Below are 26,565 nucleotides of genomic sequence, written 5' to 3'. Positions count from 1 at the left end.
GTATTCTGCAAACACTTCCTTCCCCAACATAGCGTGAAAATTTGTTCACTGTGATGCGTCTGTCAGCAGTCACCAATTCGTTAACTGTCCGCACATAGTCTGGAGTGTGTGCAGTATGAGGCCTGCCGCTGTGAGGACATTCCTCAATATTGCCGTGCCCACTTTCATCGCATAACCTGCTTGCCCACTGACTAACTGTACTGTGATCAACAGTAGCATCTCCACACACCTTGTTCAACCTCTTGTGGATGTTTCCCACTGTCCCGTTTTCACAGCACAGGAATTCTACGACAGCAAGTTGCTTCTGATGAACGTCAAGTGTAGCAGCCATCTTGAAGACATGCTGTGACAGCGCCAGTCACAGGAACAGGTAGAACTAAGTCTGAAAACAAGTGGGAAGGATGTATCTACACACTATAAAACTTTCACGCATGCAGAATGAAAACTGTATTTTTACAAAAATAGTGTGCATTTCTTTTGGAGTGACCCTCGTAAATACTATTTTCAGATACTGATGTGGAACTGAGGAAGCAGTTTCTGAAAGTACACGCTTGGAGCACAGACTTGTATGGAAACAAAAAGTGAACCATCAGAAATCTGGAGAAGAACAAAAGAGAAGCATTTGAAATGTGGTACTATTGACAAATGTTAAAAACTGCTTGGGCAGATAAAGTACAAAACACAGAAGTATTACAATCAAATAGATGAGGAAAGGAGAAAGCACTTACCAGAAACAGATTATTGCAGGACCAGCCACAGCATCCATGTAGAGTGCGCACTACGCTGGAAGCAGTATTAGATGGGAAAGGGTAAAAAATAGCGGACAGACGAAGATTAGAAGATGAAAAACAGATTACCTAAGACACTGGGTGTAGTAGTTATATAGGGAAGAAAAATTTAGTATAACATAAGAAACGATGGTGGCAACATCACGTCAACTGAAAAATTGATGACTCTAAAACTTAAGGAAATATTAATAACAAAAATAAATGAGAGAGGGAGAGAGAAGGAGAGAGAGAGAGAGAGAGAGAGAGAGAGAGAGAGAGAGAGAGAGAGAGAGAGAGAGAGAAGCAGCAATAATAATAGCGAGAGTCAGAAAGGTATGCAACAGCCAGTGAAAAAGTATGAAGAGGCGAAGGAATGCATGGAAGAGAAAAAAGAAATCTGGCAGATAGGGAGAAAGTTGTAGTAGGAGAAAAGAAGTTCATAAACGTTGACGCTGCATGTAGCACTGGTTGTAAGAAGTGCGCAGACAAATAGTTTCCAATAGATCTCAATAACGTTGTCTCTAGAATGAGATTTTCACTATGCAGCGGAGTGTGCGCTGATATGAAACTTCCTGGCAGATAAATACTGTGTGCCCGACCGAGACTCCAACTCGGGACCTTTGCCTTTCGCGGGCAAGTACTCTACCATATGAGCTACCGAAGCACGACTCACGCCCGGTCCTCACAGCTTTACTTCTGCCAGTATCTCGTCTCCTACCTTCCAAACTTTACACAAGCTCTCCTGCGAACCTTGCAGAACTAGCACCCCTGAAAGAAAGGATACTGCGGAGACATGGCTTAGCCACAGCCTGGGGGATGTTTCCAGAATGAGATTTTCACTCTGCAGCGGAGTGTGCACTGATATGAAACTTCCTGGCAGATTAAAACTGTGTGCCCGACCGAGACTCGAACTTGGGACCTTTGCCTTTCACGGGCAAGTGCTCTACCATCTGAGCTACCGAAGCACGACTCACGCCCGGTCCTCACAGCTTTACTTCTGCCAGTATCTTGTCTCCTACCTTCCAAACTTTACAGAAGCTCTCCTGCGAACCTTGCAGAACTAGCACTCCTGAGAGAAAGGATACTGCAGAGACATGGCTTAGCCACAGCCTGGGGGATGTTTCCAGCATGAGATTGTCACTCTGCAGCAGAGTGTGCACTGATATTAAACTTCCCGGCAGATTAATACTGTGTGCCTGACCGAGACTCGAACTCGGGAGCTTTGCCTTTCACAGGCAAGTGCTCTACCATCTGAGCTACTGAAGCACGACTCACGCCCGGTCCTCACAGCTTTACTTCTCGGCTCAGATGGTAGAGCACTTGCCCGCGAAAGGCAAACGTCCCGAGTTCGAGGCTCAGGCGGGCGCACAGTTTTAATTTGCCAGGAAGTTTCATATCAGTGCACACTCTGCTGCAGAGTGAAAATCTCATTCTGGAAACATCCCCCAGGCTGTGGCTAAGCCATGTCTCTGCAGTATCCTTTCTTTCAGGAGTGCTAGTTCTGCAAGGTTCGCAGGAAAGCTTCTGTAAAGTTTGGAAGGTAGGAGACAAGATACTGGCAGAAGTAAAGCTGTGAGGACCGGGCGTGAGTCATGCTTCGGTAGCTCAGATGGCAGAGCACTTGCCCGCGAAAGGCAAAGGTCCCGAGTTGGAGTCTCGGTCGGGCACACAGTTTTAATCTGCCAGGAAGTTTCATATCAGCGCACACTCCGCTGCAGAGTGAAAATCTCATTCTGGAAACATCCCCCATGCTGTGGCTAAGCCATGTCTCCGCAGTATCCTTTCTTTCAGGAGTGCTAGTTCTGCAAGGTTCGCAGGAGAGCTTCTGTAAAGTTTGGAAGGTAGGAGATGAGATACTCAGATGGTAGAGCACTTGCCGGCGAAATGCAAAGGTCCCGAGTTCGAGTCTCGGTCGGGCACACAGTTTTAATCTGCCAGGAAGTTTCAATGTTGTCTCTGCTTAGCAGTGACTAATCCAATGGCAATGATGTTTACACAGGAGGCAAAAGTGAGATTACTTCCAGTTAACAGGAAATGTAATGCGTGACTTCCCTAATAAATGCAAAGAAAGATACTCATTAATTTAAATACTCAGTAAAAGACTAGAATACTCTGATGTGCACAATGCACAATCACTCAGCTATCAAGAAACTTTTATTTTACAATTCGTTTCAGTCTTACAATTTGGCTATAGTCAGGTGTCTGCATAAAAAGTAAAAAACAGAAAAAATAAGATAATATGATATATGATAAATGTATATGTAAATCTGAGGAAATTACATGATTTCCAAAGAAGTACTTACACAAAAACTGAAAGTAACTGTGCATCTTTTTTCTGTGAACAGTTCCATAAACAATTGATAATAACACAAATGTGCAAGGCTAAAACCTAAACAAAACCAAAAGTACATACTACAAACAGTTCATCAAGAAGAACCTCAGGTTAATTAGACATGTAATTTATATTTCTGTGTCATGGCTGAGAGAGTCAAGCCAATTCCCATACCCAGATAGCAACAACAAATGAACTTTATTTACAGTTGTAAATTGAATACAACAAGACATTCGGATTGAATCAGCACTACTCGGTTACATTCCATCAATAGTCACTGACATTTCACTGGTAGAGTTCTTATGAGGGTGATGTTGGTGTGGTCCATGCCAAGTGGTAGGGCTCGAGGGTGGTCCAGGAGAGAGGTCCTGCCGAGACGGAAGCACTTGGCTGGATTAAGGTAGCAGGGCAGTTGTGAATGATGCTGAGTGATGGGCACTGATGGTTGAACTACAATTGCAGCTGGCATTAACATGGGAGCAATGATGAGTTGCCCACTGACAGGTAATGGGTGCCGCTGGCATAAGCCCCAGAGTGACAAAATGTGGAGTGATGACTCAGATGCAGCTCAGAGCAAATGCATTGTTGACCAGTGTGGAGATGTGGCATGAAGATTTGGACACAGCTCGGAGCGAAGGCATTGGTGGCCAGTGTTGCGAACTTGGATAACACACAAAATGAAGACTTGGACATGGCTCAGGGCAAACGCTTGCACTTGGGCAAAGGGAGCTCCCACTGAGGGACCAGCAGGATGTGGTCGACAATCGTCCCACAGCAAATCCCAATGTGAACTGGTTCTTTTGGCTAGGTGGCATCTTTTATAGCCACCTGGCAGAAGACTACTGCCATGATATTCAGTGCAGGAGAGGAATAAGTGTCTGTGACAGCAGTGCTGATTGCAGCAACATCTCTCAAAGTGGCCTGGAGATGGGCCAGCTCACAGTACACACTTTTACTGTGTAACAATGGATACCAGGTGGATACAAGAATCCAGATTGTTTGTGTAGTGGCACCACCAGCCATCAACATGGAAATCAAGAAGCTGGCACAACATTACTATCAACCACTATGATGCCACTACTCCGATGGCACAGATTCTCAGGTATGCCCTCTGAAAAGATCATGCCAATGCAGGGATATAAGCCACAGCAGCACCAATCTGACACTCTCCTCTGTGTGGGTTGATACAATCAGCGGTGTGCACATCATGAGTGCTATCACATTGGCCACATTGTCATTCTGGTAGACTCTATTTGTAATAGATGGAACTCCGATATGGCCTGGACTGGACTGGACGTAAGTCTTTTTGTGGATAAACTCCATTCTTTGTATAAATTTTTCTTCCTCTGTCTTTCATAAATGAAAGGTTTTCTTTATATTTTACCCTGGTGTATTTAGGATGTTATAAGCTGTATCTGAAACCTCGCATGGGCAAATGAAGCACAGATAATGTAAAGCCTAGTGTACACATTTATTGTATAATATGGCATTACCTATTACTTATGTACATGTTTTCCATATTTTGATGTTGTTTTCTTTTTCCCTGATGATCATCAAACTGATACACTGGAACTGATCATTCTATAGAATTCATTACACTTCATTACTTCACCTCTGATGCCCCCTCTTTCTTCCTCTCATGTGTGAATATGTACACATACTTGGATTTCAACTGAAAGAAAGAATCTTGCTAAATAATTACACCATCTTCAATTAATAAGTTAGTTTATACACCACAAATTTATAGTACATTAGGACAAGCTGATGTATCTCAAGTAGGTCCATTAAAAATATAATTAAAGTAGGAAACTAGCTATTTGTTGTTGTGGTGTTCTTCAGTCCAAAGACTGATTTGATGCAGCTCTCCATGCTTCTCTATCTTGTGCAAGCCTCTTCATCTCTGAGTAACTACTGCAACCTACATCTTTCTGAATATGCTTAATGTATTCATCTCTTGGACTCCGTCAATGATTTTTACCCTCCATGCTTCCCTCCAGTAGTAAATTGGCTATTTAGAAAGATGTATTATGACAAATTGCTAGCGTAAGTTAAATGATTCAATTTCAGATCCCAGATCGGCAGATGCAATAATCGTGAGTCATTCAAAAATCAACAGAGTCTGCAGAAGGCTATGGAACAGGCTCAGAAGTTGGTCTCACGCTGTCCTGTACCTGGACTCTCACGTGCAGCATCACCCATTCCATTACCTGAGACAACAGGGGAGTCAATAATGGAACTACTTAAAGACATTTCAGAAGAAGTTGGTGGGTCTCCAGCTGGCAGCCAGCCTGGAAGCTGGAAACCACCACGAGCAGGTAATACCACTGTTTTGTAGTATCTGCTATCAGGTATTTGCAACTATACTTATTCTTTCTCCATTAGCCAAAATGAATATTTTTGGCACAAAATGTTGCTTAATTACTGTGATACATTACAAAAAATAGTACACTGCAAGGAATGTACTTTCACTGAAGTTAACTGTAGTATGCAATTGTCAGCATACACTTTGCAGTGCATTTGATTTTTAAACACCGCCACATTCCTTATTTTTTGTTACTTCCGTTTCTTCCCCTCAATAATTTTCCTTCCACATTCTACTCCTTACTGTTAATTTATCATTGAGCTGCAATTCATGTCAGTAATAAATAATTTACATAACTTACATTTCTCCCATCTGATGTTTCTATGTGATATATATGTGGACAAGAAAAAAAATTCCCGAATTTCCCAGTTAAAAATGCAGTTTATTCCAGGTGAAAATACACTATACACAAGCAGAAGTACATTTTTTTCTATGTTAAGTAACAATATACTTTTCCTCACGGCTGTAAAGAGCACAAATCCTTTGATGGTAACGTTTTATACACCAGCATAGAACTTCCCAGCACTTTAGAAAAATGAGACACAGCAAAAAACAATTAGGAAATGAGACACAGCAAAAAACAATATATTTCTGAGAGATCTTTGATGTGTAAGTATACAAATGAATTACAGTGTCAAACCTAACAAGTTCTGCATTGTGACACCTTGATGTTGCTGTAGATAGTCGATGGTGAACTTTGGCAACTACTTTACTTATAACATACTTTTTAAAAAGATGTTGGGGTGGAAGTAGGGTCCTGAACCTGGAAATACCGAATATGACATTCATTGCGAAAAGTCATATCTACTAAAGAGACTTCAATTGATGGGATAAGTTAAACTGAAAACTTTAAAACATTCCTGGAATCTGGTTTAGACTTCATTAAACACAATAACTATTTTCACTCAAAATTTTAAAATTTAAAGTATCTGACTAGATTACATTTTCAAAAGATGGGCACAACAAGGTCTTGAAAGATCATTTGACTGGAATGGATGTTGTTGTTGTGATCTTCAGTTCAAAGACTGGTTTGATGCAGCTCTCCATGCTGCTCTATCCTGTATGAGCCTCTTCACCTCCGAAAAACTGTGGCAACCTACACGTTTCTGAATCTGCTTACCGTATTCATCTCTCTGTCTCCCTCTACGATTTTTACCCTCCACACTTCTCCCTAATGCTGAACTGGTGATGCCTCAGAATGTGTCCTATCAACAGATCCCTTCTTTCTGTCAATCTGGACCATAATTTTGTTTTTATATCTGCAATTCTGTTCAGTACCTGCTCATTAGTTATGTGATCTATCCATCTAATCTTCAACATTCTTCTGTAGCACCACATTTCAAAAGTTTCTATTCTCTTCTTGTCTAAATTGTTTATTGACCATGTTTCACTTCCATACATGGCTACACTCTAGACAAATAATTTCAGAAAACATCTCCTAACACTTAAATCTACATTCAGCATTAATAAATTTCTCTTCTACGTAAATGCATTTCTTCCCATTGCTAGCAGACATTTTATATCCTCTCTACTTCAGACATCATCAATTATTTTGCTGTCCAAATAGTAAAACTCATCTACTAATTTATGTGTCTCATTTCCTACTCTAACTCCCTCAGTATAATCTGATTTAATTTGACTACATTCCATTATCCTCATTTTGCTTTTGTCAATGTGTTCATCTTATTCCTCCTTTCAAGACAATGTCTATTCCATTCAACTGCTCACCCAAGTCCTTTATTGTCTCTGACAAAATTACAATTTCGTTAGCAAGCCCCAAAGTTTTTATTTCTTTTTTCTGAACTTTAATTCCTATTCCAATTTTTTCTTTTGTTTCCTTTACTACTTGCTCAATGTACAGATTGAATAGCATCTGGGATGGGCAATAAACCTGTCTCACTCCCTTCTCAACCATTGCTTTTTTCTTTCATGTCCCTTCCCTTGACTCTTATAACTGGTGTCTGGTTTCTATACAGGTTGTAAATAGCCTTTCAATCCCCATATTTTGCCCCTGCTACCTTCAGAATTTCAAAGAGAGTATTTCACTCAACACTGTAAAAAGCTTTCTCTAAGTCTACAAATGCTATAAACGTGGGTTTGTCTTTCCTTAATCTAGTTTCTGAGATAAGCTGTAGGATCAGTACTGCCTCATGTGTTCCTTCATTTCTCCGGAATTCAAACTGACCTTCCCCGAGGTCAGCTTCTATGAGTTTTTCCATTCTTCTGTACAGAATTCGTGTTAGTGTTTTGCAACCATGACTTATTAAACAGATGGTTTGGTAATTTCACATCTTGTCAGCAACTGCTTTCTTTAGGATTGTAATTATTACATTATTTTTGAAGTCAGGGGTTATTTTGCCTGCCTCACACATTTTGCACACCAGATGGAAGAGTTTTGTTATGGCTGGCTCTCCCGAGGCGATCAGTAGCTCTGATGGAATATCGTCTACTTCGGGGGCCTTGTTTTGACTCTCAGAGCTCTGTCAAATTCTTCTTGCAGTACCGTATCTCCCATCTCATCTTCATTTACATCCAGTTCCCTGTCTGTAATATTGCTATCAAGTACATCTCCTTTGTACAGACCCTCTATATACTCCTTCCACCTTTCAGCTTTCCCTTCTTTGCTTAGGACTGGTTTTCCATCTGAGATCTTGATATTCATACAGCTGCTTCTCTTTTCTCCAAAGGTCTCTTCAGTTTTCCTGTAAGTGGTAGCCTTTCCCCTTGTGAAATATGCTTCTAAATCCTTGAACTTGTACTCTAGCCATTCCTGCTTAGCCATTTTGCACTTCCAGTCAATTTTGCTTTTTAAACATTTGCATCCCCTTTCACTTACTATATTTTTATATTTTCTCCTTTCATTAATTAAATTCAATATCTCTTGCGTTGTCCAAGGATTTCTACAACTTGACACTCTGCTGCCTTCACCATTCCATTTCTTAAAGCTATCCATTTATCTTCTACTGTATTCCTTTTCCCTGTTCTTGTCAACTGTTGCTTAATGCTCCCTCTGAAACTCTCAGCAGCTTCTGGTTCTTTCAGCTTACCCAGGTCCCATCTCCTTAATTTCCTACACTTTTCCAATTTCTTCAGTTTCAATCTACAGCTCATAATCAATAAACTGTGGTCAGACTTCACATCAGCCCAAGGAAATGTTTTACGGTTTACAGTCTGGTTCCTAAATCTATGCCGTATCATTCATTATATAATCAATCTGAAACCTACCAGCGTCTCCACGTCTCTTCCATGTATACAACCTCTATATATGATTCTTAAACCAAGTTTTAGCGATGATTACATTATGCTCTGTGCAAAACTCTATCAAGTGGTTTTGTTTTTCATTCCTTTCCCCAATTCCACACACCCATTATTTTCATCTTCCTCAACTATCTGAATAATTTCTTTTATTGCGTCATACATTTCTTCAATCTCTTCATCACCTCTGGAGCTAGCTGGCATATAAATCTGTACTACTGTGGTGGGTGTGGGCCTCATGTCTATCTTGGCTACAATAATGCATTCTCTATGCTGTTCATAGTAGCTTACCCACATTCCTATTTTCTTATTCATTATTACGCTGACTCCTGCGTTACCCCATTTAATTTTGTATTTATAACCATGTATTCACTTGACCAGAAGTCCTATTCCTCCTGAAACTGAACTTCACTAACTCCCATTATATATAATTTCAAATGATCCATTTCCCTGGAATGGGTAGTGTACAAAAAACAGGTTATAAGATTAATATCAACAAAAGTAAAACAAGGGTAATGGAATAAAGCTGATTTAAATCAGGAGAAGCTGAGAGAATTCACTTAGGAAATGAGATACTGAAAGTAGTAGATGAGAATTGCTGTTTGTGCAATAAAATAACCTGACAATAACTGATTTAGAGATGATACAAAATTCAGGTTGGTTACAGGAGAAAGTTTCCGAAAAAGAGAAATTCATTGAGCTTGAATATACATTTAAATATCAGGAAGTACTTACTAAAGCTCTCTATCTGGAGTGTAGTGCTGTACAGAAGTGAAATGTTGATAATAAACAGTTCACACAACAAAGAATAGGAGCTTTTGAAATGTAGTACTACAGGAGAATGCTGAAGACTAGATGGGTAAATCAATAACTAATGAGAAGGTATTTAATCAAGTTGGGGTGGAAAGAAATTTATGGTACAACTTGACTAAAATAACAGTTGGTTGGTTGCATAAATACTGATAATCAAGGAAAAGATAATTTGGTAGTGGAAGGGAATGTGAGAGGAGAGCATAAATTATAAAGGGTTATGGTGATGATAATGATGTTGGTTATCAATGCTCTTGCAGAATATGAACTAAGTGCTTAGTGAAAATAATCTTTCCCTGCAAGCAAACTTCCTGAGACAATGGCTCACACACACATATTGACACCTGAAAGACTGTCTGGCACTGATTGCTGAGGCAGATGTTTCTTGTCAACATATTAAAATGGAGTCACATATCTGCATGCACGTTCAGACCATTTCCTCATGTTTAATAAAGCTATAATACAGTCATGACATGAAATACTAAATAAAATGAGAATCAGCTGAAGAAAGAGCTAAAAGTTATTTCCTGGTACATGTGACTGGCTGACAGCCGCTATGAGAACAAGTAAATATTGCATAGCTTTTCTATACATGGCTGTAAGAAATGCTTAAATAAAAACCTGATTCTAGTTTAACAATATACATTAAGAGGCAAATGGACATGCAATTAAAACTGGAAAACTTATTCAGATAAACACAGTGAACCAGAAACTCTGAGAAACATTAAAGTAACTTACCCGACAATTTCAACAGGAATCCTGTCAGTACATAAATCTTGAAACACTCATGTGCCTCTCATTGTTATTGTACAGTGTACAAATTCTCATGAAGAAAAATTACTGTCTTCTTGTCAGAATATAAAATGCAGCCAAGTAAAATATCGCACACCGGCACAGGTACGTCACATGCTGGTCAGTCTTTTTGCCAGACGAGGTGCCAACATGTCAGAGGACAGTGCCCTCTTTTCTATTTTATTTTATTTATTTATTTATTTTTATTTACATGTCAAGTTCCTTAGGACCAAATTGAGGAGCAAATCTCTAAGATCATGGAACGTGTCAGCACATGAAATTACAACATAAAAGTAGTAACAGATAACAATAAAATGTTTATGAACCCAAAAACAGTCAAGCCACAAGTTCAAGTAAACTCAATCAACAATACAAGAAGAATCAGCTTAATTTTTCAAGGAATTCCTCGACAGAACAGAAGGAGTGACCCATGAGGAAACATGTAGGTTACTGCTAAGATTTTTGAATTTGAGTGGTAACTTACTAAAAATGGATGCAGCAATATACTGTACACCTTTCTGCACAAGAGTTAAGGAAGTCCGATCCAAATGCAGGTTTGATTTCTGACAAGTATTAACTGAGTGAAAGCTGCTTGTTAACAAGAAATGACAGTAAGGAACACTTATATGGAGCGGCCAATGTCAAAATACCCAGACTCGTGAACAGGTGTCGACAAGAGGTTCGTGAAGTAACACCACTTACTGCCCGAACCACCTATTTCTGAGCCAAAAATATCCTTTTAGAATGGGAAGAGTTATCCCAAAATATAATACCAAATGACACAAGCAAATGAAAATAAGCAAAGTAGACCAATTTCCATGTCGAATGATCACTCACTTCAGACACCGTTTGAATAGTAAAAATGCCAGCATTAAGTCTTTGAACAAAATCCTGAACATGGGCTTTCCCCATGACAGTTTACTATCTATTTGAACACCTAGAAATTTGAACTGTTCAATTTCAGTAATCATGTGCCCATTCTGTGAAATTAAAAGTTAGGTTTTGTTGAAATGTGCGTTAGAAAAAGTAAAAACTGAGTCTTGCTGTGATTTGGCGTTAGTTTATTTTCTACAAGCCATGAACTTAGGTCATGCACTGCACCATTTGAAACCGAGTCAATGTTGCACACAACACCCTTTACAGAAATATTTTAGAGTTACCCGTAATATGAGAGGGCATATCATTTATATAAATAAGGAACAGACGTGGCCCCAACATTGATCCCTGGGGCACCCCCGACTTGACCGTACCCCACTCAGACCCTACATCACAGCCATTTTCAACACTGTGAATAATGACCTTTTGCTAACTGTTGCTAAAGTAAGAGGTGAACCAATTATGAGCTACTCCTCATATTCCGCAATGGTCCAACTTCTGGAGCAATATTTTGCGATCAACACTATCAAATGCCTTCGTTAAATCAAAAAATATGCCTAGCGTTTGAAACCTTTTGTTTAACCCATCCAGTACCTCACAGAGAAAAGAGAATGTAGCATTTTCAGTTGATAAGCGACTTATAAAGCCAAACTGTAGATTTGATAGCAAATCATGGGATATAAAATGATCCATTATCCTTACATACACAGCCATTTCAATAACTTTAGCAAACACTGATGGCATAGAAATATGTCTAATATTGTCTACATTATCTCTTTCTCCCTTTTTATAAAGTGGCTTTACTACTGAGTACTCTAATCGTTCAGGTAGCTGACGATTCCTAAAGGACAAATTACAATTTTGGCTAAATAGAGGGCTAACCTGTGCAGCACAGTACTTTAATTTTCTGCTAGGCACTCCATCATATCCATGAGAGTCCTTAGACTTCAGTGATTTAATTATTGACTCAATCTCCCCCTTGTCTATATCATAGAGGAGTATTTCAGACATCAATCTCGAAAAGGTATTTGCCAAGTAAGTTGTATGATTCCCTGTAGAAACTGAATTTTTATTTAACTCACCAGCAATGCTCAGAAAATGATTGTTAAATACTATGCATACATCTGATTTATCAGTAACAGAAATATTTTTACTACAAACTGACTTTATATTGTCGACCTTGTGCTGCTGACCAGACATTTCCTTCACAACTGACCATATGGTTTTAATTTTATCCGGTGAAGAATTAGCTATTCTATTTCCATACAACATACTCTTTGCTATCCTAATAACATTTTCAAGCACCTTACAATACTGTTTGTAATGGGCTACTATAGCCTGATTGTCACTACTTCTAACATTTTGATATAATTCCCACTTTGTTCTACATGATGTCCTTATCCAACTAGTCAGCCATCTGGGTTGCCTATTACTGCCAGTAACCTGTTTAGAAAATTCTAATGGAAAGCCATCTGGGTTGCCTATTACTGCCAGTAACCTGTTTAGAAAATTCTAATGGAAAGCAACTCTCAAAGAGCATGAGAAATGTTTTAAGGAAAGCATTATATTTATCATCTATGTTATTGACACTACAAACATCCTGCCACTCTCGTTCCTTGACAAAGTTTACTCTCTATTGCTGTTGGAGTAACTTTCCTGTATAGTTACATGTGATATTTGGTTGAGTACAAAAGCCTTTTATTGTAAAAATTTGTGCATCATGGTCTGAAAGGCCATTCACACTAACAGAATGCCCATCTAGTAATGAAGAATGAATAAAAATATTGTCTATGGCTGTGCTACTGTTCCCCTGCACCCAGTTGGAAAAAACGCAGTCTGCAACAGATCATATGAATTTAGGAGGTCTACCAACATCCTTTTTGTTGCACCATCATATACAAAATTTATATTGAAGTCACCACATATAACTAATTTCTGGTACTTCCTACAAAGTGAATGAAGAACTCTCTCAAGCTTGAGCAGAAATTCTCTGAAGTCAGAGTTAGGGGACCAATAAAGAACAACAATTAGAAGTTTAGTTTCACCAAATTCAACTGCCTCTGCCCAACATTCAAATATCTGTTCAGTGCAGTGCCATGATACATCTATGGGCTCAAATGGAATACTGTTTTTTACGGACATAGCCACTCCCCCACCCCACAAGGAACTCCTTGAAAAACAGCCAGCTAATCTGTATCCTGGTAAATGAGGTCTCTGAATTGTAAAATTATTTAAGTGGTGCTGTGATATATTAATGATTTCAGAGTCAACATCTATAAGCAGTACACAAACTTTATCTCTAATAACTCTTATATTTTGATGAAATACGCTAATTCCTTCTGTGCTTGGAAACATGATGTCCTCTGAAGGTGAGCCCTTAGTAGGAGGGACTTCCTTTATGCAGGTATACCTATCAGCTGACTTCAATCTAAAAAAGGTGCAGCTCTAACACCAACTATTACAGGAATTTTTCCATGAGTGATCCAACCACCACCCACTACACTGTCACCTATAAGCTTTGCCAGCCTAGTGAAACTCGATCTAATGATAGACCCAACTGGCACCACTGAAATATGTCTAATATTGTCTACATTATCCCTTTCTCCCCTCTGCCATCAGCGCCCTCTCCAGCCCCATATTAACAAACCTCACAGCCTCATTAAGATAAGGCCGATCTTGACGATGAAACAGTTGCACGGAATGCACATTTGTGCCACCAGTTTGAGTAGCTATCTTTACCAGGTCACCACCTACATCATATTCCCCGTCCCTATCAAGACTGTTCCCTGCTCCACCCACTACCACTACCTGATCCTCCTTCGTAAAATTCCTACATAACTCCCCTATGCTGTTAATCACCTGAGCCAACCCTGCACTAGGCTTCACAATGCAGTTATACTAACCACTCCCCACTTATATTAACCCCACTTCTTGATATCTGCGTGAGTGAAACAATGTTCACAACAACAAAACTGTGGCTTCAGCAGCCTTGTAGTTTCAGTCTCACATTCTACCAGAGATATGTCACTCTTCATCTCAACAACAAGGGTAACAATGCAACAAGATCCTAACGCAATTCCAGAGTATAATGGTGCCATCTTATGTTCCTATGGAAACCTAGTAGTTTCTGCAACATTACTGTGAACCACCATGGTGCCACTACTCAGATTGCACTTGTTGTCAGGAGCACCCTCTGACAGGACCACAACAGAATCCAGCATATGAGTTAGCCCAGGGCTGATCCGAGTCAGTTCTGATGCAATCTGCGGAGTGTGAGACGAGTGTGTTATCGATTCAGCTTAGGTCTAATTTGTGGACCCTTTTTGGTACATGCAGAAATCTGACACAGCAGCACAGACTGGGCTTTGTTATGGAATATGGATTTGAATTTCCTTGCACTGTTCTTGAGTAAATTGCCTTTAGAAAAGTGGCAACAACTTTGGATCCATGACATGTACAAATCAAACAATAATTTCTGTGATATGGCGAGAGTGTTGGTTTTTCAACATGGAGAAACTACGATTATAGTCCAATTAAAATTACTTGATGGTTGACATATGTCACTTGATGCTACAGTGTTGTCACGTCCAGTGCTGGCTACTGCTTGCTTATAAGTGACAAACATGGTGGATCACTTCAAAAATGCTGTTAATGTGTAATGTGGAGAAATGTTGGAAGCAGGCATCGTGAGGTATGATGGAAATGTGAGATGCTCTATCCACAGCTGATTTTAAGTGATCAATGACTGAACTGCAGCAGAGACAAGTTTTCTAGCCCTGAATTTAAACTCATGTCCTAACCTATCCACAACCTCATGAAGTGCAACATATCTGAGAAAACAGCAATCAAAGATCTGCCTCAGAACTAAAATCATGATTGCTTTGTTCAATGTATTTAAGGCTAACCTCTATGAACAAACTCAAGACAGAAAAATTTCAGTTTCAGCAGTATAATCAAACTAATTTCTCACTGTCACTGGTTACCTGAAACCATCCTCAACTGGCTACATGGGCTGCCGCAGTATCTAGCAATGATCAATACTGGTTGGCACTTGCTTGCAGATTATAGATCACACAAGCAGATTTCAAACAAATAAAGAATGATAGGAAGAAAAGAAGGAAAGTAAGATCAAATGAAAAAGTCAACATGATATTGCAAATGATGTGACAAAGTATTACAAATAAAAGAAATTACATTTAAGCAATTAATTGACTAAAAATAATAATCAAAGTCTTTTGAATAAATTTAGAAAAATAAAAATTTTCACTTTATGGGATGAGATTCGAACCAAGGACCTTCCACAGGTCAGATTAATACAAAAATTTCACTTCACACAATATCGCATGAAGCTTATCTAATGGAAGTTGATATCTTTGTTTATAGTAACTACATATATAATGATGAATCACATGTTGTGCAGAAGAATCCAGTCGTTTGGTTAGTGCAGTGCATGAAATACGAAATAACAGAATTATGAAATAACTGACAAACTGTTGGCAACAGCAAACTGTTTGGGCATGACACTGAGCACTCTCATGGGAGGAAACCAGCTACAACAGCTGAAGTGTCAACTATCATGTAATTTTAGTCAGATGATACTAATGCAGACTGTGCCCAGTTATCAGGAGTTAACAAATGTTATATCACAGGCAGTGCATGTGTTAGTGAATGTAGCAGAACACATCCCCCACCACCCAAGTTAACAGCTTTTCACCATTTAATGAACAATATGTAGAGAGAGTTGTTTTTCTGCCAATGACTGCAGTTATATTTCTTGGTCTGTCAAATTTCTGCCTCAGGACATCCTCAACTGTATCATCTAATAAAAACTGGAGCTGCTATAGAATCTGGTGGAACTAGAGTTCTCAACATTATTTTCTTTACTACTAGAACATTTTTCAATGAAGAAACATATTATTGCAGCCAGATTAACATTTTGGCAGCAGAAAAAGAGCTCCCAACAATCATACGCAGATTGGGCCATTGACTTGGAGGGATTAAGTAGGAATTGCAACTTTAAATGTTTGCATGGGCAGAATTACAGACTCTTAATCAGGGAGACATTATAGTGCAACTTAGGCCCAACTGGGAAGTGAGGAATCCATACTGATGAAATCAGATCTGCCTCTGATGGAAGAAATGTGAATAACTCAAGCATATGAAAATGTTTATGCAGCCCAGTGTTTGTTTACAATGGTAGAGACACTGAAGCAGTCATCTCCCTGGCACTTATATCACATGGGATATCATGCAACCTCTGTCACGGCCCTGACTATTCTATGGCCCCCAATGATCTCATAAACAACCACATCTGTGGCAATGAGCCACACTAGTGGCAATGTAGTGGCCCAGCCATAACCTTTGCCTCTTTTTTCACAAATGCAGCAAGTGCTCCACTGGCATGTGGCATGCAACAAGTGCAGCAAAATGGGGTAGTTGCAGGAGGAATGTTGTTGGAGTTCCTATACAAATATGCCCCAATCTGAAGAAGTGTATCAAGTGACTGATAAATCCGCAGACAAGTGACTGATAAATCTACAGAAGTGCAGACCTCTCAAAATGCATCCCAGAAAATATACTTAGATGCATTCATAGGCAAGCAGCCAGTGTAGTTACTCCTGGACACTAATTCTTCTGTGTTGTTGCTAAACCGATCTACTAACTTACCTTGTGGGTCACCACTTTGAAAGCAACTGAGACAAATATGTGGGCCTGTGGACGCCATAATGTGCCTTTGATAGGAAGGTTTTCAGTTCAATTCACAACCATGTCACTCGTACAGTAAGTTTTCTGCTGGTAGCTTAGTTCAAAATGGACTATGTTTTCGGAGAACATTATTTTACACTTTTGGATTTACGATTCATGAAAAAACAAAACGACTCAAATACATCCTGCACAAGTGTTCTTTCATGCAACCATCCTTGACACATTTGAGGCTCAAACCTTTGGCTAACAGCACTGTATCAACAAAGGTCTATTTCGCTGCCATCACATATAAGGAAATGATGTATAAAAGGTGGCAACACAAGTAATTGCATGCTTGACAAGCATGCATGCACAAGTGTACTTTCCTAAGCATTCCTGCACTTGTGTATGATAAATTTGCATTATAGGGACAAACTAAATGATGGCCGTAGCCCAGCAGAGTGGCTTCATAGCCACCCATCGACATGTTGTAACAGTTGCCAATGCATTTCATTGGTGAGGCCTCTCCCTTCTGGGTGGGCACTCTGGTGTGGGCTCATGAACTCAGACACTACCCAACCTGGATCTGTGTAACAATCTCCCCCTACCGTAGGTCTGTGATGTAACCTGTGGCCTCCTCATATGGACTTCTGTGATGCCACATGAAATCAGCTTTGATTACTCCCTCCTGATCAGCAGTAACCTGTTTCTCCATGCCCGGTGGACTCACCAATCCTGTAGTGACTCAAACAAATTCCATTGGGCCTCATTCTGAGACTGTCTTTCATAGTGATGCCCATGGGTATCAGTCCACTGCCTTTCCCAATGATGGCTCTTCGGGACAAAACACCACCAACGTTCTTCTCCCCCAGCAGTGACTGCTGAGGGGGGAGGGGATGGGGTAGTAGTGGCATAAGATTACTATGGGAACTGAATAGTTGGCACAATATTACTGTTGTCTGCCAGATGCCACTACTACTCAGATGCCACTGATGTGACAATGCTAGATCCACCATGTAAGTTAGCCTAAGGCCTGTTTGACATGGAAAACCCTCCAGAGATTGCTTTCCGACACAGAGGAAAGTTCGTGGGTGAAAGAAGAGTAAAAATAAAGGCTCAGTTGTCAACACTCAATAATTTCTGACGAAATGATGAAGTTTCAACACTAATTTAACAGTCTATTAGGCAACATCAGAGTAAATTGCTTGGCAACACAGCAGATAAGAGCACAGGTTTGTGTTTTACACCCCAGGCTCAAAATCCAATCTTAGTTTCTTTTATCTTCTGTTGCTGCAGATGTACGTGACATCAATACTGTTTGTGAAATCATAAAATGCAAAGGAATTATTGACAAAACTAAATTTTTCAAATCTAACTAAAAACAGACTTTATGATCAGAAAATGTCTATCATCTTGTATCACTGAACAGTAACTGAAAAGCATATGAATTCTACTATTTCAAGTTTTGTCCACATTTCTGTTTTACACTTCACAAGAACCAGAGCCTTCAACCCTCATGATGACATCTATTATAAAACATTCAAAGCATACAAATCTGGAGCACCAGAAACAACAAGTGAAATCACATATGCAACAGTCATATTTATTATTGTGAATATCATTACAAAAAGCAACCTCATTAACAGTGCTAAATATTTAACAATCTGGAGTTAATTTCATGGTAAACCACTATGCATTACTTGTTATTCCCCTCTGCAGTGTCAGTGATGAGAACATGTCACTTCTGTCATCAGCAAATGTAATTCTTCACCTGTCAGTAAACTCATACATCTCAGCATTCTCAAGAGTGGCATACATTTTAGCAAAATTACTTTTAATGAACATCTCAGTATTCTGATTTCATTGACAAACAACACATTGTGTAAGGAAATGGAAATAATAGAATTTTTATGTTCTTCATTTCAAATCACTGTTAATTAATACAAAGTTGTGTAAGATTTTTTATGAGAAAATCTATTTTCTTGTGTCAATAATTTCTTTGTATTTCATGATGTCACTGAAAATATGGATATCAAGTACTCCCACTACAAAAAAAAAAAAAAAAAAAAAAAAAAAAAAAAAAAAAAAACTGGATTTGAAAATGGGTCACAAAAATTAGAACCTGTACTCATAGCCACCACACTACCAACACATTTACATCCATCATCCACAAGGAGACAGATAAAGTGGCGTCAAAATTGTAGCCATTATTTTCTGAGAAATTAGTGAGTATTGGCACCTAAGCCAAAAAAGGAGCCTTAATTTTATCCCTTCTTTCACCCTGTGAAGTTTCGTCTGTGTCAGTGAGCGATTTATGTTATGATGAGATCTGTAGCGTGCATGTAAGTGTGCTACTGGTTCAGCTTAGAGGCTAATGCCGTGGCCTCTGGACTGAACTTTGCTTTAGAATGGGAGCTTAAGGCAACTTGCACTGTTCCCAGGAGCATCCTGGATTTAGCTCTTGTTGTAAATAAATGAGGGCGAAACACTACTATCTCATGTGTAGCTCACCTTTACAAAACATGGGGTGTAATCTGTCAAGCCATTGTAGTTGTCTGGGTGTTGGTGATCTCTGTGGCCAACCTATATCATTTAGAGATTTGTATTTGTGTAATTCCATGTCATGCCCACGAAACAGCTAAGGTCGTATACAGTCTACTCAGGCAGAACTACACTTTTCTAGGTAAGCCATATACAACTGAAGTGTAGTCAAGTCCTAAAGATATTGCCTGCTAGCCTGCTGCTGACCGTTATGCCTGAACACTAAGCAGCCTTCCATCCCATTGGTGCCCATCACCCTTGTCATTTGAAAGTCCCCCCCCCCCCCCCCCCCCAAATCCATCCATCCCAATCATGCAGGTGGTTAAGCCAAGATCCCCATTCCCACAGACATCCAATGTTCTACTACCACCCAACACACAGGTCACTGAAGCATGGCCAAAGCTTATGGTTATACACGACTGACTGAACTCACCAGCCTCAGCTCAGGAACACCAGGTTCATCACACACCGACCCAGCTAATGTTCACCAGATGCCATTGACACCAAAAAAGACAGCTCCCTGAGGTGTTTGTCATTTGGAACAATGCAGGAGATATCAAACAGTGAGAGAGATAAGTCTAAAGAAACGTTTCCGTTCACTTATCAACGTGCTTGAACTATCTTAGATTGTTATCCAACTGGATGTTTAGTAATTTCACATTCAGTTTCATATAGTGGTTGCCACTGATCTCTATTTCTGGTTTCTGGTTGGAATTGTGTACGTTTTTGTAAGATTAAGGTATTTGCTGTGAAGCAGCTGTAAGTCTGTTCCGCTATTCTACAAGCTGTTGCATATGGAAGTGTTGAACCCTTTATGAACATACTTCTATCATCTACAAACATAACTGTTTTTTCAACAGTCCTCCAGTAGCCCTGCTGATACATATTTGATCAATTTAAATGAATAACAAGCAAGCTTTTCTGCTAAATGTTCTTATAGAAGTGTAATTTCTTTGAGCCTGTTAAATATTCAGTATTTTACTTCAGGCAACAACAAGAAGAACAATGGAAGCAGTGGAGGTACTGGAAACTTCCTACAAGTAACCAATCAGCAGTCACAAACATCTCGTAATGTCACTCCTGTGTCAACACTGGTAAAGACAATGCAACAGCAGCAGCAGCAGCAACCCCAACAACCACTTCAAAAAGAACAGCAACAACAACAAGCAGCAAAGCAACCAAAATTGAGTGCAAGCACTGATGAAAACACCAAGCGTGTATCAACACATTCTGATCCAAAGAAAGAGAACTCATGTGAAGCAGCAAATGTTCAAAACAGACAACAAACATCTAATCATCAACAACAACTTCAACAGCAGCAAATGCAACAGAAGCAACAGCAGCAGCAAATGCAACAGAAGCAGCAGCAGCAAATGCACCAGCAACAACACCAGCAACAGCAGCAGAAACAGTGCCAGCAGGTAATAAGAAACAGCAGTAACTAAATCTAAATAATTTAATTAATATTGTGTCAGCAAACATTCTCTCTCCTCGATCAATTTAAATTCTAAAGCTGTTTGAGAAAAAATAACTATTCAGAATATAAGAGAGGTATTAAACAACAGACAGGCACAGGAACAACACTATAAACAGCACTGTTCACTTTTCACATATGGCTTCATATTCAGAAAACACAAATATGGCACAGAGATTCACAGACATGGCCACAGTCTATCAGAATTGTAGAGTGAAATACACGGTGTACATAAAGTCCGGGAACACTTTCAATTATTTATATTACAAGAACTAAACATTGTACAGATGTCATACATATTGCATTTTGAAGAGAAAGTCTGAAATTTTTTTTTTACAAACATTCGATGTGCGAACCATGAGTGACCCGGCAGACATCAATACGGTAATCAAATTCTTGCCATACCCGTCCCAGCATGACATCACCGACTGTGGCAGTCACTTCTCATATTCTCTCCCGGAGCTCTGCAACATCACATGGTAGAGGCGGTACATACACCAGATGTGTCCCCTTAGAAAAAGAGCTACACGGAGTGAGATTTGGTGACCAGGGAGGCCATTTAGTGAAACAGCTGCCCCTTTCTGTAGCACAGCCGATCCATCGATGTGGCAGCTCCCTGTTCAGGTACCCACAAACTTCATGTTGGAAATGGGGTGGAGCCCCATCCTGCTGAAAGATGAATGGAGAGTCCGATTGCATTTGAGGCATCAGCCATAGCTGCAACACGTTCAAGTAGGAATATCCACTGACAGTTCTCTCGGCGAAGAACGCTCAAATTCAATGCATCCGTGTGGATACTTTGTATCCCAGATTCAACAATTATGCCTGTTCACTTTCCCATTAGTGTGAAAAGTGGCTTCATCACTAAAAATTAGGTGATCAACAACGCTATCTCATCCTCATTCAATTGTTGCAACTGCAAACAAAACTCAAAATTCTTGTCTTTGTTGTCGTCATTGAGCTTCTGCACTAATTCCAATTTGAATGGTTTCATAGACAGCTTCTGTCGCAGGACTTTCTACACTGTCATTCAAGCCATTTTGAGTTCACGGGATGCATAACACAACGATTGCTTTGGACTCCACATGAATGTCTCTCATACGTGCTCCACATTCACTTCACTCACACTGGGACATCCTCTTCTCTTTTCCGAGCACAAGCAACCCGTCGCAACAAATTTGTAGTGCCAGTGGTAAATGTCCTTCCTTGTTGGTGGCTTCTTACTATACTTGCTTCTAAATATCCATTGAACAGCCATATCACGCTTGTTTTTGTTGAACCCCAACACACAGAAAGCTCACTCCGCACCTGAATTCACCATGTTTGCAACTACTGCTGACTGTCGGCAAATTACCAAACTATGCTGTGCCGGTATACATGAAAAAAAAAAAAACTTTCAGGTTTTCTCTTCAAAATGACATAAGTAGGATATCTGTACAATGTTTGGTTCTTGTGCAATAAATAATTGAAAGTGTTCCTGGACTTTGTGTACACCCTGTAGTAAGTTTCAAAATATGAGATACTACCTTCATCACCTGCTATATAAACTTATTTTTTAAATTTATTCATTCACACATTGTGTTCTATAAATACCATCAGAGTACCTTCAGGTAGATGGAACATGACAATTTGTATATTAGCAGGCAGCAAGAGCCACTGCAGACTACTTCTGTAAAGTATCCGAACTATGTACGGTTGTTTTCCCATAACACCAGCTGTATTCCACCCAGGATTTTCAAGTATCATATTAAACTCAACCCTTTAAAGATCTGACACAGATCTAAGGCTCTAAGGTGTCTAAATTAAAATGTTATATTTGTTCTGGCAGATAAATAAAAGGGGATATCCTTTGCAAAGACAAGTATACTTAACATGGGAAAAAAGTAGGTCCAAACTAGGCAAAAATACAGTCACAGTGCTGAGATGTATATAAAATTAATCAGGTACTAAACAGTTAAATTACAGCTTATATACTGTTCAATAAACAGAACATGATTTCCATTTTGTCTGTATTCAATCTCACTTCAGCATTCTAAAACTTCTATAGTAAACTTATGAAAACACCTATATACATCATAAAAATAAGAAGGCCATTTGGCTGAAAGCTCACATGTTTAGCAGTATTTTTGCTGTGCCTGTCTGCAATTCAACACCTCCTCTATGTGGTGAGTAGCAATCTATTCTTCTCATGAAAAATACACCACCATGATGTAAACACACTGACAGCATGCACAGTAAATTTATGATACAGGGAAGTAAGAACAGTCTGCTACTTACAACTAATAGTAATAGAGGTAAAGGTATAGTTTAGGAGCAATACAATGAAGGCAGTACACCACAAACAAAATTTTGGCAGCTTTTAAGAGTTCAAATAAGATTGTCTTAAAACACAACACTGAACCAAAGAATCATTTGTGTCTCTATAGTATTTCCTACCAGGATCTTTGAATCAAATTTTCCATTCCTTTGGTACTAAGTTCAGAAGAACCTTGATGGAAAGATCCTAACAAGCCAATATACCAACTGACCACATGCCACATATGTGGTACATGCAAGTCAAGCAAGCTACAGAAGAATGGTTTTCCGGCACACCAAAAAGAAGTTGTTTAGTGTTCAGTATACCAAGTAATCTTCTTACTGGAATATAATGCTTGCTAGTGCTAAGCTGTGGATGCTGTCCCATAATCCGAAATTCAAAGCAGTACTAAACCACACTGCTCCAAAGTGAGGAAAGAAGATTACCATTCTTAGATCTGTGGATTCAACTTAAATCAGGCAGTTCTGTTCATAAAAGACAACAAATGCAGAACCATACCTCATTGGGGAAGTTTTCATAATTTTACCCAGAAGAGAGTAATGCTGAATACTCCAATATAGAGAATGGAAACCATTTTCAATACAGTCCTGAAATTGATTACCTGGTGACTGCGTTTAGAAAAATAGCTACCTTCCAAAAATGAGGATTTAAGACCACTCTGCATGTATATACTGAACATCATTGAGTACAATCAGCAGGCTCTACACTGACTTGGAGAATGAAAGAGATGCTGATCCATATTGATGATCTCTGTTGCTTCATCATGGACTCCAGACATAAGCTGGTTAAGTAATTGTCAATATTAATGAAATTCTCCAACAGCTGTGTAACTAAGGTGTTGTTTTATTTTGATGACAACCAGGTTTGGCATTCCACTATGTCATCTTCTGGCCCCATATGCATATCTCAAAATAAACGAAATGCCATACAATGCCACTTATCCCTGGGCTTCGCAAATTCACAAGTGCTTCACTTGAAGACTTGACAGCAACCCTATCAACTCTTCTAGTGAGGCACTTGTGAAACAGTTTGAATTCACAAAACCAAGGGATATACAGCACTGTATGGCATTATCGTTATTTTGAGAGATGCATATGGGGTCTGAAGATGGCATAGGGGAATGCTAAAACTGGTTGTCATCAAAATTAAATAAAATAACATCTTAATTACACAGCTGTTGGAGAATTTCATTAGTACTGACAATTACATATTGATGATAGTGTCAGTGTAACAAGTAGGTACATTCCCAACTAATGTTGCAGCAGCTATGCAGGTCAGTTCACTAGATCTTTATTATAAATTAAGTATTGAATGTTGATGTAATGCAAAACACAGAAGCTAGTTAAATTAGTGCCAGCCAAGCAGTTCTTTACAAAAACCACAAAATAATATTCAACCAAATGAATGTTCTAGCCCATGCCTCCAATTTGTGAGACTCCATTAACAAAATGGCCACCAAGATAAGAGTGTGCAATGGCAGTTACAATGAATACAAGGACTATTAATTCAGTGTGATGTGAAAGTGAACACTTTGTAGTGTGTTCACAGATGTTGTATTACCACCGTTTTACATTCTAAAAAGATTACTGATGGAGACTGCTATAAGCCATAAATACTTTATGCTTTATTTCATTGCCATGGCTGGTTTCAGGCTACTATGCCCATCTTCAGATGGCTATACTATTTTTAATACACTGCCAGTATCGCCAGCAACATGTTATCTGCTCTTGCTGATAATACGAACTGTGTAATGAAACAAGTGTAGGCCCTGTGAACCTTGCCAAGGTGGAGTGGCTTGGATGGCCTGCATGCCTCAACAATACATGTAGCCAAACTGTTGGTTAACCACAACAGAGACGTACATATGGAGAGGTCCTGAAGAGGGGCAGCAGCCTTTTCAGTAGTTGCAGCATGGATGATTGACTGATCTGGTTTTGTAACAAAAGGAAACTACAGCAGTTATTTTTCCCACACTGTAATTGTGATGAAGGGATGGAATTTGACAGCAGGAAAAGGAAGAGAGGGAAAAATATCAGGAGAAATGTGGGCTGGCAGACAGGAATGAAAGGGGGAGCCACCAGATAGAATTTTGCACAGAACATAATTTAATCATGTAAACACTGGTTTTTGAACTATGAAGAAAAAGCTTGTATATGTGGAACTGACCTACAGACAAAGGTTTCTGGTAAATATGCAATAGTAACACAGAGATTTTGAGACATTGTAAATTGCAAAACAATACCAGGGGCTAGTGTGGACTCTGATCATTATTTATAGGTTATAAACTGCAGATTAAAACTAAATAAATTTCAGAAAGGTAAGAAATTAAGGAAATGAGACTCTTATAAAGCAGAGGGATTAAATGATGTTGACAGTTTCAAATGAAGCACTATGCAATAATTGACTAAAACAGGAGAATGGACTTTTAAAAAAATGTAACTTTTTGAGATGCAATACTGAAGGCAGTAGAGGATCAATAAGACAAAAAGGCAAAAGTCTACTTGCAATCCTTGGATAACACACAAGATACTCAATTTAATTCATGTATGGTGAAAATATAAAAGTACAGGAAATGAAACAGGCAAAGGAGAGTTCAACTGTATAAAAAATGAGTGACAAAAAGTGCAGAGCTGCGACACTGGAATGGCAAGATAACATATGCGAGGCCGGATAAGCATACTTGACTAGGGAAATATACATGTCACCTACAGGATAATTAAAAAGACCTTTGAAGAAAAGAGAAGCAGCTGCTTGGAAGCCTTCTTGTAACTTTCTTTGCAGTAATTTCTTATGACACGGTGTTTGAATAAGTGGCTTGTAATTTGAACTCCTTATGTAGTTGCTCCTGACAATACACTGGCACAATTGTTACAAGGTTACAGGCTTCTCTCTCTCTCTCTCTCTCTCTCTCTCTCTCTCTCTCTCACACACACACACACACACACACACACACATGTGCCATGCACATGGCAATCATTCTACTGTGCATCACTGAAATGAAATACAAATCATGGAGACCCTCTCAGTGAGATCTAGGTAATTTGTGCTTTGGTTTTTTTGGAGTTGCAGAGTGGATATTAAGTCTTTTATGGCAACACTTTGGTATAAACCATAATTTAATTAACTTTGGATGAAATTTCAAGCTTTATTTGTACTTAGTCTCCATTATTTGAGGAACTGGCAAGCAAACTAAGTGTAAGAAATACATCTGTATTCTTCTTTTGAGTGTGGGAAGGGTTTTATGCAGCATCACATCAAGGAGATGATGGTAAGATACAACTGATAAGGCAATGAATAAAGTGCTGTCTCCTCCTGTGACCAAAGTCAGTGGGTGCAATGCATATTAATTTATGG

At 39.2% G+C, this 26,565-nt stretch overlaps 1 protein-coding gene across 1 annotated transcript in view; it reads left to right on the top strand.

Annotated features, from left to right (window-relative positions):
* Positions 1-26,565, top strand: part of LOC126412209 (transient-receptor-potential-like protein) — a 219,084-nt gene that overhangs the window by 168,489 nt on the left and 24,030 nt on the right. Inside the window, exons 17-18 of the mRNA XM_050081692.1 lie at positions 5,167-5,414; positions 20,408-20,841. Coding sequence (XP_049937649.1) covers positions 5,167-5,414; positions 20,408-20,841 — 682 coding nt within the window. The remainder of the gene's footprint in view (positions 1-5,166; positions 5,415-20,407; positions 20,842-26,565) is intronic.

This window comes from Schistocerca serialis, chromosome 7 (assembly GCF_023864345.2).
Source record: "Schistocerca serialis cubense isolate TAMUIC-IGC-003099 chromosome 7, iqSchSeri2.2, whole genome shotgun sequence".
Taxonomy (NCBI): Eukaryota; Metazoa; Arthropoda; class Insecta; order Orthoptera; family Acrididae; genus Schistocerca; species Schistocerca serialis.
The sequence above is the reverse complement of the archived record's forward strand: the minus strand, read 5'-3'. Positions and strand labels throughout refer to the sequence as shown.